The sequence below is a fragment of the Podarcis erhardii genome, assembly GCF_964252035.2.
Source record: "Podarcis erhardii genome assembly, chromosome: 1".
Classification (NCBI taxonomy): domain Eukaryota; kingdom Metazoa; phylum Chordata; class Lepidosauria; order Squamata; family Lacertidae; genus Podarcis; species Podarcis erhardii.
The window spans coordinates 104,298,986-104,313,553 of NC_138497.1; the positions used below are offsets into that span (position 1 = coordinate 104,298,986).

The window sequence follows — 14,568 nt, forward strand, 5'->3', positions numbered from 1 at the left end:
ATGTGATTCAGCAAACAGGAGCATTTGAAATCAGTAAAAATTGGACTAAGAAATGCTTAGTTGATTTCACCCCTCATATTTTTTTGTTCCTGTGAATGAGTTTTTAAGAACATTTTTATATCTTAAATAATAAGTGACTCACATTATACACTCAAAATAAGTAAGCCCACCCATATTTTTTGTTTGGAAATTATTACACTATTGCTGAAAATTATTTGGAATTGTGAATTCTTAAGAATAATCTCATGCAGAACACTGCACATTATCATTGAAGCCACAACCACCCCACCACTTAATGTCTTCTGTAGCTCTTGGCAAGCAGTATCTGATGTAGCAGTAACTGCTACTGTTTGGGGTGTGGAGGTGTTGACATCCAAGGGAACTCTTTATAGTTTCAGAACGGATCGACAGAATTTTGAGCTAATAGAGGTATAGGGTGAAAGGCAAAGATTTATGGTCTCTTGACTCTGGGGTATGATATTGAAAGGTAATAACACTGAGTTGGAATCATATTTTGACTTTCCCTGCCTGTTATGAGACGCACACTGAGCTAATGCACCAGCATCTCCTTATTAGTCCATAATTAACAATAATTGTTTTGTGCAAATTCCCTAGGGCTCAAGCACCTCCGACTGTATGTCAAAAACGCTTGACTCAGCCAGCGCCCATTTTGCTGCATCTGCAGTGGTGAGTGCACCTGCTCCCAGTCGCAGTGAGGTGACAAAGGAACAGAGTGCTAGCCACAATATAAATGGTGTTGTTCAGCCCACAGGTATGGATTTCTTTTTTGTTCTTCAATCAAGTAAGATTTGCAACAAACTGCTTGATGCTTATTTTTAGTGAAATCAAATGATGGTTTGGAAACAAACCTAGGAAATAAATGAGAATTTGTTCATTGGAGAGTAAATTTGTTTTATCAAATGGGCAAGGTCATACTTTCACTGTGTGTTTTGTTTCAGCCACACTTTAGAGAAGTGAGTTGCTGCCTATGTGTGCCCACTAGTGCTTTGATTCTTCTTACTATCTGCACTCAACTGTGCAAGCCCTTTCAAAGCAGTTTGGCAGATCTTATCCTCAGCTTAAACCTCCTTTACCATTTTAAATTTTTACAGGCTTTGGAGGGTTAAGCAAAAGAGTTCTGGTGTTTAGTTCTAGATTAGCTTCACAATGACCTCGATTTTCTTGAACGTGTTATTGTTTATTCCTGGAAATCTTACTGTATATGTGTGTTTGTCTGTTTGTTTTGAACAGCAACGTCAAAAACTCTGTACTCCACCAACATGGCTCTGTCATCTAGCCCAGGGATCTCAACTGTACAACTTGTAAGGACAGTTGGCCACACCACCACAAACCACTTAATCCCAGCATTGTGCACAAACAGCCCTCAAACGCTTCCCATGAACAATTCTTGTCTCACCAACGCAGTGCACCTCAACAATGTCAGTGTTGTTTCTCCAGTCAATGTACATATCAATACAAGGACTTCAGCACCATCGCCAACTGCCTTAAAACTTGCCACAGTTGCTGCCAGTATGGACAGAGTGCCAAAGGTGACTCCTAGTAGCGCCATCAGCAGCATAGCAAGGTGAGTATATATAAACAGAGAAAGAGACAGACAGACAGACAATGATTCAGACCAGGATTTTAATGTGGCCACCTCTGCTTTTTATTTTTAACATAAAATTGAATTGATCCCAGATCACATCCTACAAAAGTATAATTTTAATTATATTCTGAGCTAATTTGTTCTGGTTTTGATGGTCACGGGGAGGTGAAGGGAGCTATGAAGCTCCACCCCCAGTGACTGTAAAGTTTATTCAGTCAACACACCACCTTCTGAAGTTTCAGGAAAAATCTGAAAATCCACACATTACCATTCGTGCCTTTTATTTTCCCCTTCAGTAAACTGAATTCTGTTTTCAGTTTCACATTGTATGCTCCTGGAACTGAATGTACCCACAATCCTGATTTTCAGTTAAATAATCGCCTATAATCAGAAGAAAACTTTTTTGGAAATATTACTGTGGGAGAAACTTAGACTGCTTGGTGAAAATATTGAGGCTGCGATCTTATGTCCATTTATCTCTGATAAGTCCTATTTCTGTGACTTCTGAGTAAACCTGGATAGAATTGTACTGTGAGTTTTCATGTGATAAGATTCATTTCAACTAAATAGAACTTTGATGAACTTTTAAATAACATCCAATAGGTAAGTTTTTCATTTTAAAAATCTGGAAAATAAACAGTAAGATTTTCAGTTAATTTAATTTGTGTTTATGTTTATTATTTATCCACAACAAATGTGGAAAAAACACTTAAGATAATTAATTTGCCAAATATTGAGAAATTAACTATTTTCCTTTTATAAACACATTTTCAGAGAGAACCATGAACCAGAACGATTGGGGTTGAATGGAATAGCAGAGACGACAGTAGCAATGGAGGTGACATAACCTCAAAGCAGTGGCTCAACCTGTGCTAATGGTGTAGTCATTTATATTCCAGCTGAATGCAAAACAACACCCTGTGGATCACAGGGAATTAAAATGGACCTAAATGGACTATCATATCGTATATTAAGTCGATATATAATGTACATTTTGTAAAATTGGGAAAATCACTACCTTGTAAAATAGTTTATTTGTATCATCAATATTATTTCTGTTACTTGAATAGTAGATATTCATCATCATGCTTTTGCACTTGAATTTGCAACTGAATGGATTTAAAAATAATTCTTTAATGGGATCATGAGCATGAAATGGGATCCTGCATCACTTGTTTTAACTATTTATTTTGCCATGTTTACATTTTGTATCTTGTAAAAATAAATCCAACTTTGTGTCTAAAAAAAAAGTTAAAAGATTCATAGCTAGGAAAAATTCTTGTAATTTTTTTCTAAAGAAAATGTAAAGTTTTCACTTGGTTCATTTTGTTTCACAATTTTAGATGGACTTTTTGGTAAATACTTTAGTGGCATTTCACTGTCAAATATGAAGTTCAAGGCAAAATAGTATTTTCTATTACTGTGCAGGGGAAAGGGATGGATCGATACATGCAAATTTAATGTAGTAACCCACTTTTCCATATATTTTGAATGTATATTTCTATTTATAATACCAGTTTATAAAAAATAATTACACAGAAAACCTGACTAGTAAAAAATTATGCATCTAGCACATATTAAACTGTGCAGATATGAAGAAAATTTTCAACTGATTATATTTTATCTGAAGTCTGCATAATTTAACCGGCTTTTAACTGTAACACACCACATAAATGATATTTTACCAGGTATGTATTGCATTATATATCATTGCAATAATTATTGGATGTCTAGATATCGAGCCATCCCAGGTGATGGGGGAGGGGGGAGGGTTGTGGCAGATTGTCTTTCAATTTTGGAGAGTTTTCCTGTGGCTACAAGGCAAGTAACGGGTTGGAAAAAGTCTGACTGTAAGCGTTGGACACCTTCGTAGTGTAGTGTTTTAGTGACTTTTTTTATACGGTTCTTGTAAATTAGATACGTGTAGTGGTGTTTCAGAATGTTTGTTTATGCACTAGTTCAGACAACTTTCCCTGTTACTTGTTCTTGATAAGTGAAAACTGCAGGGAAATAAAAATACATATCAAAACATGGGCACCTTGCATACGTATTTATTTCACAATGCGGAGAACAGTTTGCATATCATATTCCGAGGTTGAGCATGTACACTTGCACCTCCATCCAGCAACACATAGAAGCTTCTCGAGGCGCATGACTGGCTGGATCATGGAGTGCATGTGCAGAAGGTTGCTGCATGGAGCTGGATCTCTGCATCCAGCACTCAAGGCTGCACGTGTGAATCCCAACATTGGACTGGTACCGTGTAGACATCATTGAACAAATAGTGCTGTAAAAGTCAACTTGGTAGACTGTGGTAAACACTGGGCATGTGCAGAACTGTGTGGGCAACACACGGCAGCATGTGCCAATCTCTTCATTGGGGCTTGAATCTGTTTAAAGGGGCAAGTTTTCCTTCATTTGTATCGATGTACATTAGTGCATATTGCACAAGTAATCCCTACCTCATAGCTGTAACTTATGCTGCACCTGCTTTTGCAGAATCATCTAAATAGAAATTTACTACTCGAATTATGTATGTGGCAAAGAAAACGACAAAATGCTTCTCTAATTTTAATTGTTTCTGAATTTATATTTTTGAAGTGAGACTGAACATATTTAAAGTAACAAGTGACATCTGAATTAGGCTGCCTTTAGGTTTTATTATATTATATTACATGGTTTTATGTTGTGCCTCTTTTTTTTTAAAAAAAAGTATAAATCATGTGTGTATACCATGTTATTAATATACTTCCATCAGTTATTATATAAAGAATCATTATCTGTTCTAAAGTAAAATGCATTGAGCCTCTTTGCTTCTTTGCTGCCAGAGTTTTCAGATTGTCTAAAAGTAGGAGAGAGCCAGAGGACATTCCCCCTCTTGGCAACTAATGAACTCCTGGAGTTTTTAAAACATTGCAGAGAAGGAAAAAAAGGATTTGAATGGCTTTTTCTCAGAAGAATTTTCAGCATATATGTTACCCTTCCTCATGCTTTGTGAAGATTTGGTTGTGAAAAAAGGTAAGAAGTTAATGAATAGGTGACTCGTGCTTGATGGCTCCATACATACTATTGAGCCAGTCTAAATATTGGATATCGGGTATAGGATATTGTTTGTTAGCAAAATATAGGGAGTCAGTTAAATTGTCCTGAAGAACCTACAGAAGTACTGAACGTGGCTCCTCATGTCTTCCAAATAAAACATCTAACCGCAGTTCAAGCCATGAAAAACTGGTATATTGAGGTCTGCTTTTCCTTCATTTTATCAGTCTGAAGAAGCACTGCTAAAGAAAGAACCAAGAATTCAAATATATCTGGAATTTTGGTTAATACTCTGTGGGCAAAGGGAGAAATGATGGCACATAAGTCCAGCTTCAAGGTGCTTTTCTGGTAACCATCCTGTTTAGTAGCAGGATTTGCATCACTTTCAAATCATACGCTCTATTTCGCAACTTCAGGGGAGAATGCCAACTGTTATGTAGACAACGTGGCAGCACCTGTACACAGGTACCTGCAGATTAGGGGAACATTGAGGTTTGCAGAAACAGAAAAAAGGCAAAAACTAAGGGGCGGGGGATGGCATGGAGTGCTGAGCAACTGAATGAAAAAAAATTGGCAACCAGGTGGAAGGGAAATTGAATGAAGCAGTTGAAAAGGAAGACTGGAAAAAGACCTACATAGTGCTAAAAGAGTACAAAGAAAACTCCTTGCCTGGGTTGTTCGTTTCCTAGTTTTCTCTGACCAAGCTATTTTTAGATGCTCCCAGCGATGCAAGAGCATAAATTAATGGAGAAATCCAATATTTTAATTAGACCGGGCACCAATATGTTTGTACCACACACACACACACACCAAAAAAACCAAAAACAAAAGGTGGTATGAAGGAAGATTATTTTTCTAAATTTTAAATGTATTAAACTTTTCTTTTAAAAAATAATAATCCTACTAATGCCAATTCCAAAGCAGATGCATTTGGGAGTTGGGAAGGGTTCCCATTGATACGTTGTTTGCAACAATTGGGCAGTATTGTGCAGAAGTATTAGATTTCTGTTCCATGTGCTTAAGTTGAGGTTGGAGTTAACTGGGTGAGTTCAGTAATCTGCACTCTATGCTGCAGATTGGACTGATACGCAACAACCCTGCAGTGTAATTCAATCAATTCCTGTTACTGGTTGAAGGTCTGTGCTGAGAGAGAGTAGCTCAGCCCTGCAATATAGTCAGTCGTTAATACATCAGATAAAAAGTAAGGGTGGTTTGGATTCCCTGTTGAACAACCCCTATGGCTTTCATGTTGCAGCAAAGGACATTCAAATTTGGCCCCTCAGTTCTCCCCGGCCAAGCACTCAACTGTATGCAGAAGTTTCATGCTCTTACTTACTTCCATGCAGAGAGGTTGTGCTTTTTAGAAAATTATAGCAGAGAGACTCCTGTTAATATGCTTTCATTTTATTCAGCCACTTCTTCCACAGTTAGGTAACATGCACACCAAGGGTGGTACTCTGCAACATTTGAGGAGGGGCTCTGCTCATACATTTTATTAGTACCAAGAAGACTGCTGCCACTGTAAGAGAAGAAATATCCCACGCTGCTCAGAGTTTGAGTAGGGAAATTCGCCAGTTAGAATTGCCAATTAGCACAGCAGTACCTAAGATGTGGAGCCAACAGCTGAGTGACTTGGGTTCATGTACTAGTACTAGTTAGTGGATTACAAAATGTTGGTATTGTGTTCCAAACCTCTAACTTTGTCCCACCATGCTACATACCGCTAAAGGGCTTTTAATTTGCAAATTTATATTCAGGAAGGACCCTGAATATGTAATAGCCACTTTTTGAGCAGCCTTTGTTTTACTTCCAGACTTTTAGGCACTTGATCACCCAAATTCACCATTAGTTGGAATGTTGTCATTGCTGCATTGAAACCTTTCTACTGATTTTATGCAGCCGGTAAAAAGGCCAAGAGTGAGCTCAAATGGGAAGAATAAACCTAGAGGGGAGTGAAGTCAGGAATGCAATTCAATATTCTGGGGATTAATTAGCAAATGAACCAGAAAACATTGAGGTTATTTAAAGTAATCCCTCAGAATGCTGTGTTTTGTTCTTTAATGTTTATAAATTATTAAGGAACACGTGGTCCAGGTCAAAATGTAATGGATTGACTGTTTGCCTTTGAGCAGAAACAAAACATTGACTACCACTATGTTAAGAACTGTGACAACTTGCCTGCCTCAATGTATGTGTACTTATCAATCTACAAATCACCTTTCATATTGATAGCCATCCTTTAGTGGCAATCAAACTATACTAATAACAATACATTCTGTAATTTAGTATTATAAACTATTCATTCTGGTCAAAACAGCTCTGTGATCTGTGAAGTAACAACCACTTGTCATATGACAAACTTGTCTACATAGAAAACGTTTTATGCAAGACATGACACTTTCATGTTGACACTGTTGCACTGCATTATCGCCATGTGATGGTTTTGCAACACAATCTGGCAAGAAGCCACAGCTAACTTCTTCCCAGGGATTTGATACATAGTTTTTATAAAACATTACAATGGTTGCCTGGATCGTCTGTGCACAGGTTGTTTGTTGTTTTCTCCATAAAACTTCCTGCATTAATAATATGTAGCAGATATCGGACAAAGATGCTAAACAAATGAAAATATTCCTGGTTTGAGCCAGAATGAAGCCCTAGGACCTAGTTTCAAGTCTCAGATTTCTCTAGAATACAATGTATGAATTCAGATTGTAAATGAATAGATACGGCTAAGTTCTATTTGAGTATATTTTTCCAGGTATCAATAGTCCTTTAGAAGTAAGTTGGAATACTGTATAGCTTTCAAAATCTGTCTATCCCATTCTGGGGATCCTAAAACATCTACTCTTTAGGCTTACATGGTGGGTTACTTCGCCACAGTTAAAAGATTTTAGGCAGCACTCCTCTTTAAGCACTCAGCTTTACACTTTCCTGTGTAATAGATTTCCCAATCTACCCATTGGCTAGATTGTTTTTCTGTGCAGCTTGGGGTGATGGAAATTAGGGCACCAATCTAAGAATATGGAGTGCCTTTCCTCCAGCAATTAGTAGCTACAGATAGTCTGCTCATCTAGAACTTGCAAGGAGGACTTCTTGCTCAATGGATAATTCTTTCAAACCAATGCTTTAAAACCCAGGATCTCTGATGAATACTGGGAATTATTATGAAGTACAATCTTTAAATTATTAGTGAAAAGGTATAAAGTCTTGTCTTCATGAAAACAAGGCTGCAGAAAGCACAATATAAGGAGGTGACCTAAGAATAAAGGATCAGATATATAAATATGAATCCTCCATAGATAATGGAAATAACTATCTGAACAGCTCATATATATATATGGCTGAAAATGATGTAAGACATTTATAGTTTGAACTTATGCAGATATACGCAGAAATAAACCTTGCTAAGTTCAATGTAAGCATGTATAGCCTGATCCATTCATTTGGTACTTTTTCAAGAAGGTTACTATACCTTATATTAAGCTAGCATCCTGAGCACAAAGCAAGAACCATAGAAATTATTTTTTCATGCTAGGCTCCTGCTTTGTGCTCAGGATGGCAGCTTAATATAAGGTCTTACAAAGCGCCCCAATTCTAAACACATTTTTGGGTCTCATTGATCATAATGGAACAAATATTTGTTGGAAGGTATTTGGGTTAACGGCTAGTCAGATCAATCTTGGTGTGCACTGTGCAATCCAAAAGGATTGGGTGCATGAGTTGTTGCACAGGGGCAACCTGACAATTTATGTACTGCATTGATTCAATAATATAGAACAGTGTATACAATATGAGTTTGGTGCATGCTTCTCTGAGCTCATTGGTGGGAAGGCTGAATAACAATGAAATAATCTTGAGTGCAGTGGGAACATGGCAGAGGAGAGGCAACATTAAGTAGCAGCCTTGTCTACACTAACAGAACCAGGTAATATACTTCGCATAAATATTGCCTATCAATTACTACTAAAGCTCAGAAAGGCCTCACAAAGGAGGGACAGATCTATAATAGGTGTGCACTGATCATTAAACACTGTAACATGAATGGGAAATACCAACATAAGGCAAAGGACAGTGAGCAAAAACTTTTTTTTAAACTACATGTGCACTGAAGCCTGGAACCACCATAAAATTATGATTTGCTTGAGCTGGTGCAAGCAACGTTATCTTGGAAACATGTTCCATTAACTTTTTCTAAGTAGCAGTGAAGTAGTGCTTTGTTGACAAAGCAAGAATCCATGAAGCTGCGAGAAAAGCAAAAGGGAAGCAACCCTATTGGAAAGACTTGTGAGGAGGCAAGTCAAATATTTAATTATTAATATACATATTTTAAATTTTGTAATATTCAGATGGTTCCTGAGAAGTCATGGATAGTTGGGTACCCGTCTGATTGAAAGGATTACCAGAGTAATGTACCAACACCACCCAATGAGCCAGTGATGGAGAGCAGGATTTTTAAATTAAGTAAATTAAAATGAGAAGAGGCAACATCAGGAAGATCTCAGAAAGGGATAATAATAATAATCATCAGTGCTTTTTTCTGGGGGTACGGGGGATACGCATACCCCTAAACTTTTTGTGAATCTAAGTTTGGCCTCATTGAAGGGCAATATTTCAGTATGAGTAGGAAAATGAGAATACCCCTAAACATTTTTTTTTAATAGAAAAAAAGCATATAATAATACAGTAATAATAATATCATCCTCGGCAGATAATATTACTTTCACAAGTTGTTTCAAGCAAGGCACTCTAAAACTAGTATGCTTAAAGATATTGGGACTGTGGGATGGGATTGTGTACGAGATTTGAGGAAGAACTGCAACCTTCTCTTTTAGGCAGGAGGCGTCTGATTTTCAGTCTGACGGGTGATTTCAGGCTTTATACATGCTAACATTGTGCCATTCTGCTTGTTAATTGGAAATATATTTTCTATTTGTATTAGTTAGAAGTCCTTCAGGTGCCAAAATAGGGCAAAACGTTAGGAGAAGGGGGGGGGGAGTTCGTGGTGGGGAGAGAGGAAAACCACCTCTCCTCCCATTCCTTCTCGCCTGGTCTCTCCGGTCCCCCCGCTCTCCCCACCTGTCGTTACAAGAACTACAACTCCCAGGATGCGCCAGGAACTTCTCCCCCTCCAGCCCGTGAGCTTTGGGAGGGGTTGATGTAATGCAGTGAAGTCACAAAGCCCTTGAGGGTGGGGGAAGAGAGAGAGGGAGAGGGAGAAGGTGGTTTGCTGGCGGGGATGCAGGATGGTGGCGGCGGCAGCAGCAGCAGCAGCAGCAGAGCTTGCAAAGCTAGCAAGCGGCTCCGGCGTTTGAGTGGGCAGGAAGTGGGGCGGCGTGGAGAGCAAAGGACCCGGCTTCATTATTATTATTTTTTTTTATAAAAAGGCTTCAAATGACCATATGCATTCCTGTAGTTGGATGTTTTTCTTTCCCGGCACCGGCTGCCCCCCTCTGAAGAAGCCCTCGAGGGGCTGAGGCTGGCGCCCCCCACCCCACCTCACCTCACCTCAGGCCATTCCCGCCCTTTTATTTATTCTCCTGCCTAAGTAAGTTGCTGGCGCTCGCCCGCCGTCGTGTGAGGCAACCGGGCATGCCTCGTTGCCGCCGCCGCCGCCGCCGCCTCTCCTGACCGGGCCGGACTCCTTCCCCTGCAGCTTGAACACCACCACCCCCGCCTCCCCCCCCCAAAAAAAAGAAACGAGAAGCCGGGGAGGGGGGCAAAGGAGCGGGCCGTCCTCGCCACGCGCCGTAGGTCAAGGCGCCGAGATGGCGGACCCAGCCGAATGCAGCATCAAAGTGATGTGCCGGTTCCGGCCCCTCAACGAAGCCGAGATCCTCCGCGGGGACAAATTCATCCCCAAATTCAAAGGCGAGGAGACGGTCGTGGTCGGGGTAAGCTTCCTCGTCGCCGCCTTGCTTGGGGTGGCTTTTCGGGTGGTGGTGTTTTGGTGAGGGTGGCGGGCGAGGGAGTTGCCTTCATTTTGCCCTCCTCCCCCCTTCGCCTCAGGACCTTCCCTCGCCTCCTGCCGCAACGTGCAGAGAGAGAGAGAGAGAGAGACCCGCCAATTTCCTCCCGCTGGCCAACATTGCCGGGCCCCCTGCCTGGCGTGCCTTCGCACTGCATTGTTGTGCTCCTTCTTCCTCCGCCCATTGTTCCCAACCTTGGCTTCTGTCCTGGAGCGACGGTGCGCTCGCGTTTCGGGGTGCAGGGTGGCTTTCCCATCCAGGCTCTTCGCATTCACCTTGAGCTCCTGGTGCGGGGATGAGGTTGGGAAACCCCTTCCAGTCACTTGCCGTGGGAGGAAAGGTCGCGCCTCGCCTGGGTGGCTTCCTCCCTTACTCCTCAGACTTGGAGATCAGCTTGGGGGTCCCAAAGGAGAATGCCTCTTCTCCATCTCTTTAGCTGGAATAGATACCCAAAGGGTGTGGGTAGGTTTTGTTGGGGGGGGGTGTCACGTAATATAGGTGTTTGGTGGTAGCATTCTCCCCCCCCCTCCTTTGGGGGATGCAACATTTCAAGCCATCTCATGTGAGTAAGCATAAGGGGATGGCACAGCCAAGTGTCTTGCGGTAACCTTTTCGAAAGCCTGACATTTATTGCGGCGTGAGTCTTTTGTGGGCTGAGAGCCCACGTTGGCAGATGCATGGCATAGTTGCCTTCAGTTGACAGATAGGCATAAATAGGTCTAGAGAAAGTAACTGCGAATGGTGGTGCAGAAAAGGCATGAAATGCAAGCATTTATTTATTTAATGTTTCACTCCCTTGTCTAGCTTTGTTGAAGTGCCCATTTCTTGATTTATCGTCCTTTGCTCCTATAGGCCAGATACTACATTTAATTCCTACATCTGCCAAACGTTAGTGCCCTGCAACAAAACACCCCCCTTCAACCCTTTTTGGATGCTTTCTACAGGGGAAAACCAGGTACTGCTTGGCTGAGTTCCTTGTTTTCGTAGCTGCAGCAGAGGGCAATGGTGGGGAACTGAATAGAGTCAACCCCAATTGACTCTTCCAGCTGCCTCACTTCCCTCCTTGCTGCTGCAGCCTTCCAATCCCCAGCATTGATCAAGCTGATGTCATCTGGATCACTGGGCATGCTCACATGCTCCCTCCTGATGCCTTTGACTGATTGACAGGTGGCAAGAAATTGCTGAGAGAATTACAGAGGTGGAGGAATTCCCACCCCCTCTGCCAACCCAGCTTGTGTTTTCATGCATTTTTGCAGCCCTGAGTTAAAAGCATGCCAAGCTGCAGTCTCTGCAGACAAGAGCAAAATTTATGTATTCCATCCAGAGATGCTCAATCGTTGCCTGCTGTGTTCATTTCCTGCTCTTCTTGCTGCATTATGGGGAGGGAGGGAGAGAGAGAGAGAGAGAACCTTCGCTTAACAAGAGTTCCTTTCCTTATCACTTACAGGATCATATTGGCTTTGGTTGAGACGTTTGCTCTTCCTTTGTCCTAGATGCGCTGGTGTGGGTGGGGGAGAGGATGCCTATATATCTGACCTCAACTCCAGAGGTATCTGGCCTTCAGGGCAATTTGTGGTAATTTTCTCCTTGCAATATGAATTACCTAATAGTCTTGTAATATGAATCTATGGCAACCTTCCACCTGAATTCCCCTGAATAATGGCAACCTTCTGCCTCCATGCTAAGATTTTCAAAATGTGTTCTAAGGAAGCTGGTTTAATTAGAAGATCAGTAATGGCAGACAAAGCTTTCAGCTTGTCTGCCCATTACTGGAGTTCCTGGTGGTGTGCAGCTGTGGACCCCAGTGAACTGAGTGTGCACCACAGAATATACCAAAGAGTCCTCGACAGATAGGTGGACTCTTCAGTGGACAAAGTCAGTGTGGAAAGCATTTTATTAAAGGAGTTGAAAGCTACATTTCTAAAACATTGGTGGGCAGCTTCTTCAACAACCTTTGGTTTTGTTACCCTTGTATCCTCCCTCCTTTACTTCTGGACCACAAACGACATTTGAGTCTCACAATAACTTTAAGAAGGTAGGGATGGCTGAGAGAAGGTGACTGTCAAAGACAGATTATGTTCAGAAGTGTGAGAAGTACTTGAACTCTGAGACTATTGTAATGGATTGGTGCTTCTATCATAACAGGTTTGTGAGTGTGTAGGGCAGGGTCCCAGGAACAATCCCCTGGCATGTGTAATTGTTAGCTGAATTCTGATTTTAACATTTTTATGTTTTTTATTGTATGGTTGTTGTCATTGGAACATTCTGTGGCAATATTAATTGCGTGTTGTCTAAAGAAGTGGTTTGTTTTTCTTGTCTTTAAAAATGTAAACATTCCTATAAGATTTGATAAATGGACAATATTTTTTTTTTTTTAAGAAGAGGAGTTAAAAAACCCACCAACTATCAGTTGATAAAGCAAAAGGAAATCTGTCTGGTTATTTGATCTTTACTGGTTATTTGATATCTACTTCTCTTTATTCTGCAATGAGAATTTGCCCCCGACTCTGAAATTGTTGTTTTGAATTGTCAGTACACCCACACCCAGTTTTCAGAGTTACATCAGAGCTGGACTAGGAAACTTTAGTAATGAATTAAGCACTAGCCAACTCTGTTCATTTCTACTTCTGGTCTATCAACCACAACAAAATGGCAATAGATATTTGTATGTGGGTGTAATATTTATGTTGTCAGGGAAATGGTTATAGGGCTTTGTTCTAATGAATGATTATTCTAATAGGCTTACTTCAGTACTCTGCTAGATAATTTTTACTTGAATTAGTGAGCAATTAGCCAAACAATAATTACAGTGTTTGTAGGTGTCGTTATGTTTTGCTATTTATGCTTGGTAGTTCTGGATGTAGCAGTGATATTATTAATTGCATTTGGTTTTGCCCTTGGATACTTAAAAGTTCTATCACTAAGTATAAAATAAAAAACCTTGCTCAATTAGTTTGTTTTTAAAAATGGTTTGTTACTAGAACACATTGGTACAGCTTTGCTTTCATTTTTAAAGAGCACAATGATGAATTTGAGAATATATTTTTATAGGGTGGTATTCAATGTAGCACGATAAGTGGGATATGTGTGCAGGGAACAAGATCTGCTTGTGTAATAGGTCTTTCCTCTGTTTGCCCCCAAATCTGTTCTGGGGGTTCATCCATCTCTCCAGGCCAGATTTAGGGAGTGCAGGAAGAACTCTTGGAGGAGGGGAGGAGAGGAGGGAAAAGTCCTATCACACAAGCAGACCTTGTCCTTCACACAGAACAACTTAGTTGGACCCTGCCCATACAAATTAACATATCCCTTATTTTTAGCTTGTTGAAAGAAGCTGTACCAATGTGTTCTAGTTACAAACCATCTCTTTTGAAGCTAGCTGTTTTTAGTTGCCTAAAACCAAATATAAATAAGCTTGGTGGAATCCACTGGAAATCTCTACCCTCCCAATCCTTTCTTGTTGTGTAATTTCCATTTGTTTCAGGACAGCTTTCACTACTTTCTTGCTCTCCTGGCTTCTATGGCTCTTTTAGGGGGATTGTGTGGGTGGAGATTCCTGGCTGTGTGTAGTTGGGGGAGACATTGCCAATCACAGCCTGCTTCACGTGTTTGCCAGTAAAGCTGTCTCGAGGCAAGTGGAGGAAACCAACAGTGATTTGATTCTTTTTCCTCTGCAAACTTTGCAGGTGATAATATTTTCTGTGTTCTTCATCACCACAGACTGAACTCCTTATATTTGCACCAGAATCAAGCAAAGCTGATTCAACATAAATTTAGCTTGCTGAATATCTTTCCTTCCTTCCTTCTTGCCAGGCTGTGTGTGATATTGTGGAATTAGCTTACTTCATAAGAGAAATTATCTAAAATAACTCAGTAAGTGATTACAAATTTTAGCACCTTTAAATTACTTAGTTGCAACTACATTTGCTACATGAATAACTCATGCACTTATCAACT

At 40.5% G+C, this 14,568-nt stretch overlaps 2 protein-coding genes across 3 annotated transcripts in view; both read left to right on the forward strand.

Moving 5' to 3' along the window:
- Positions 1–3,637, forward strand: part of EPC2 (enhancer of polycomb homolog 2) — a 51,788-nt gene extending 48,151 nt beyond the window's left edge. For both annotated transcript variants that reach the window (XM_081871476.1, XM_081871475.1), the window contains exons 12-14: positions 616–772; positions 1,252–1,585; positions 2,381–3,637. In XM_081871476.1, coding sequence (XP_081727602.1) covers positions 616–772; positions 1,252–1,585; positions 2,381–2,453 — 564 coding nt within the window. In that variant the 3' untranslated portion in view covers positions 2,454–3,637. The remainder of the gene's footprint in view (positions 1–615; positions 773–1,251; positions 1,586–2,380) is intronic.
- A 6,198-nt stretch (positions 3,638–9,835) lies between these two features.
- KIF5C (kinesin family member 5C) overlaps positions 9,836–14,568 on the forward strand; it is a 70,283-nt gene continuing 65,550 nt past the window's right edge. The window contains exon 1 of the mRNA XM_081871395.1: positions 9,836–10,539. Within this exon, the coding sequence (XP_081727521.1) occupies positions 10,414–10,539 (126 nt within the window). The 5' untranslated portion in view covers positions 9,836–10,413. The remainder of the gene's footprint in view (positions 10,540–14,568) is intronic.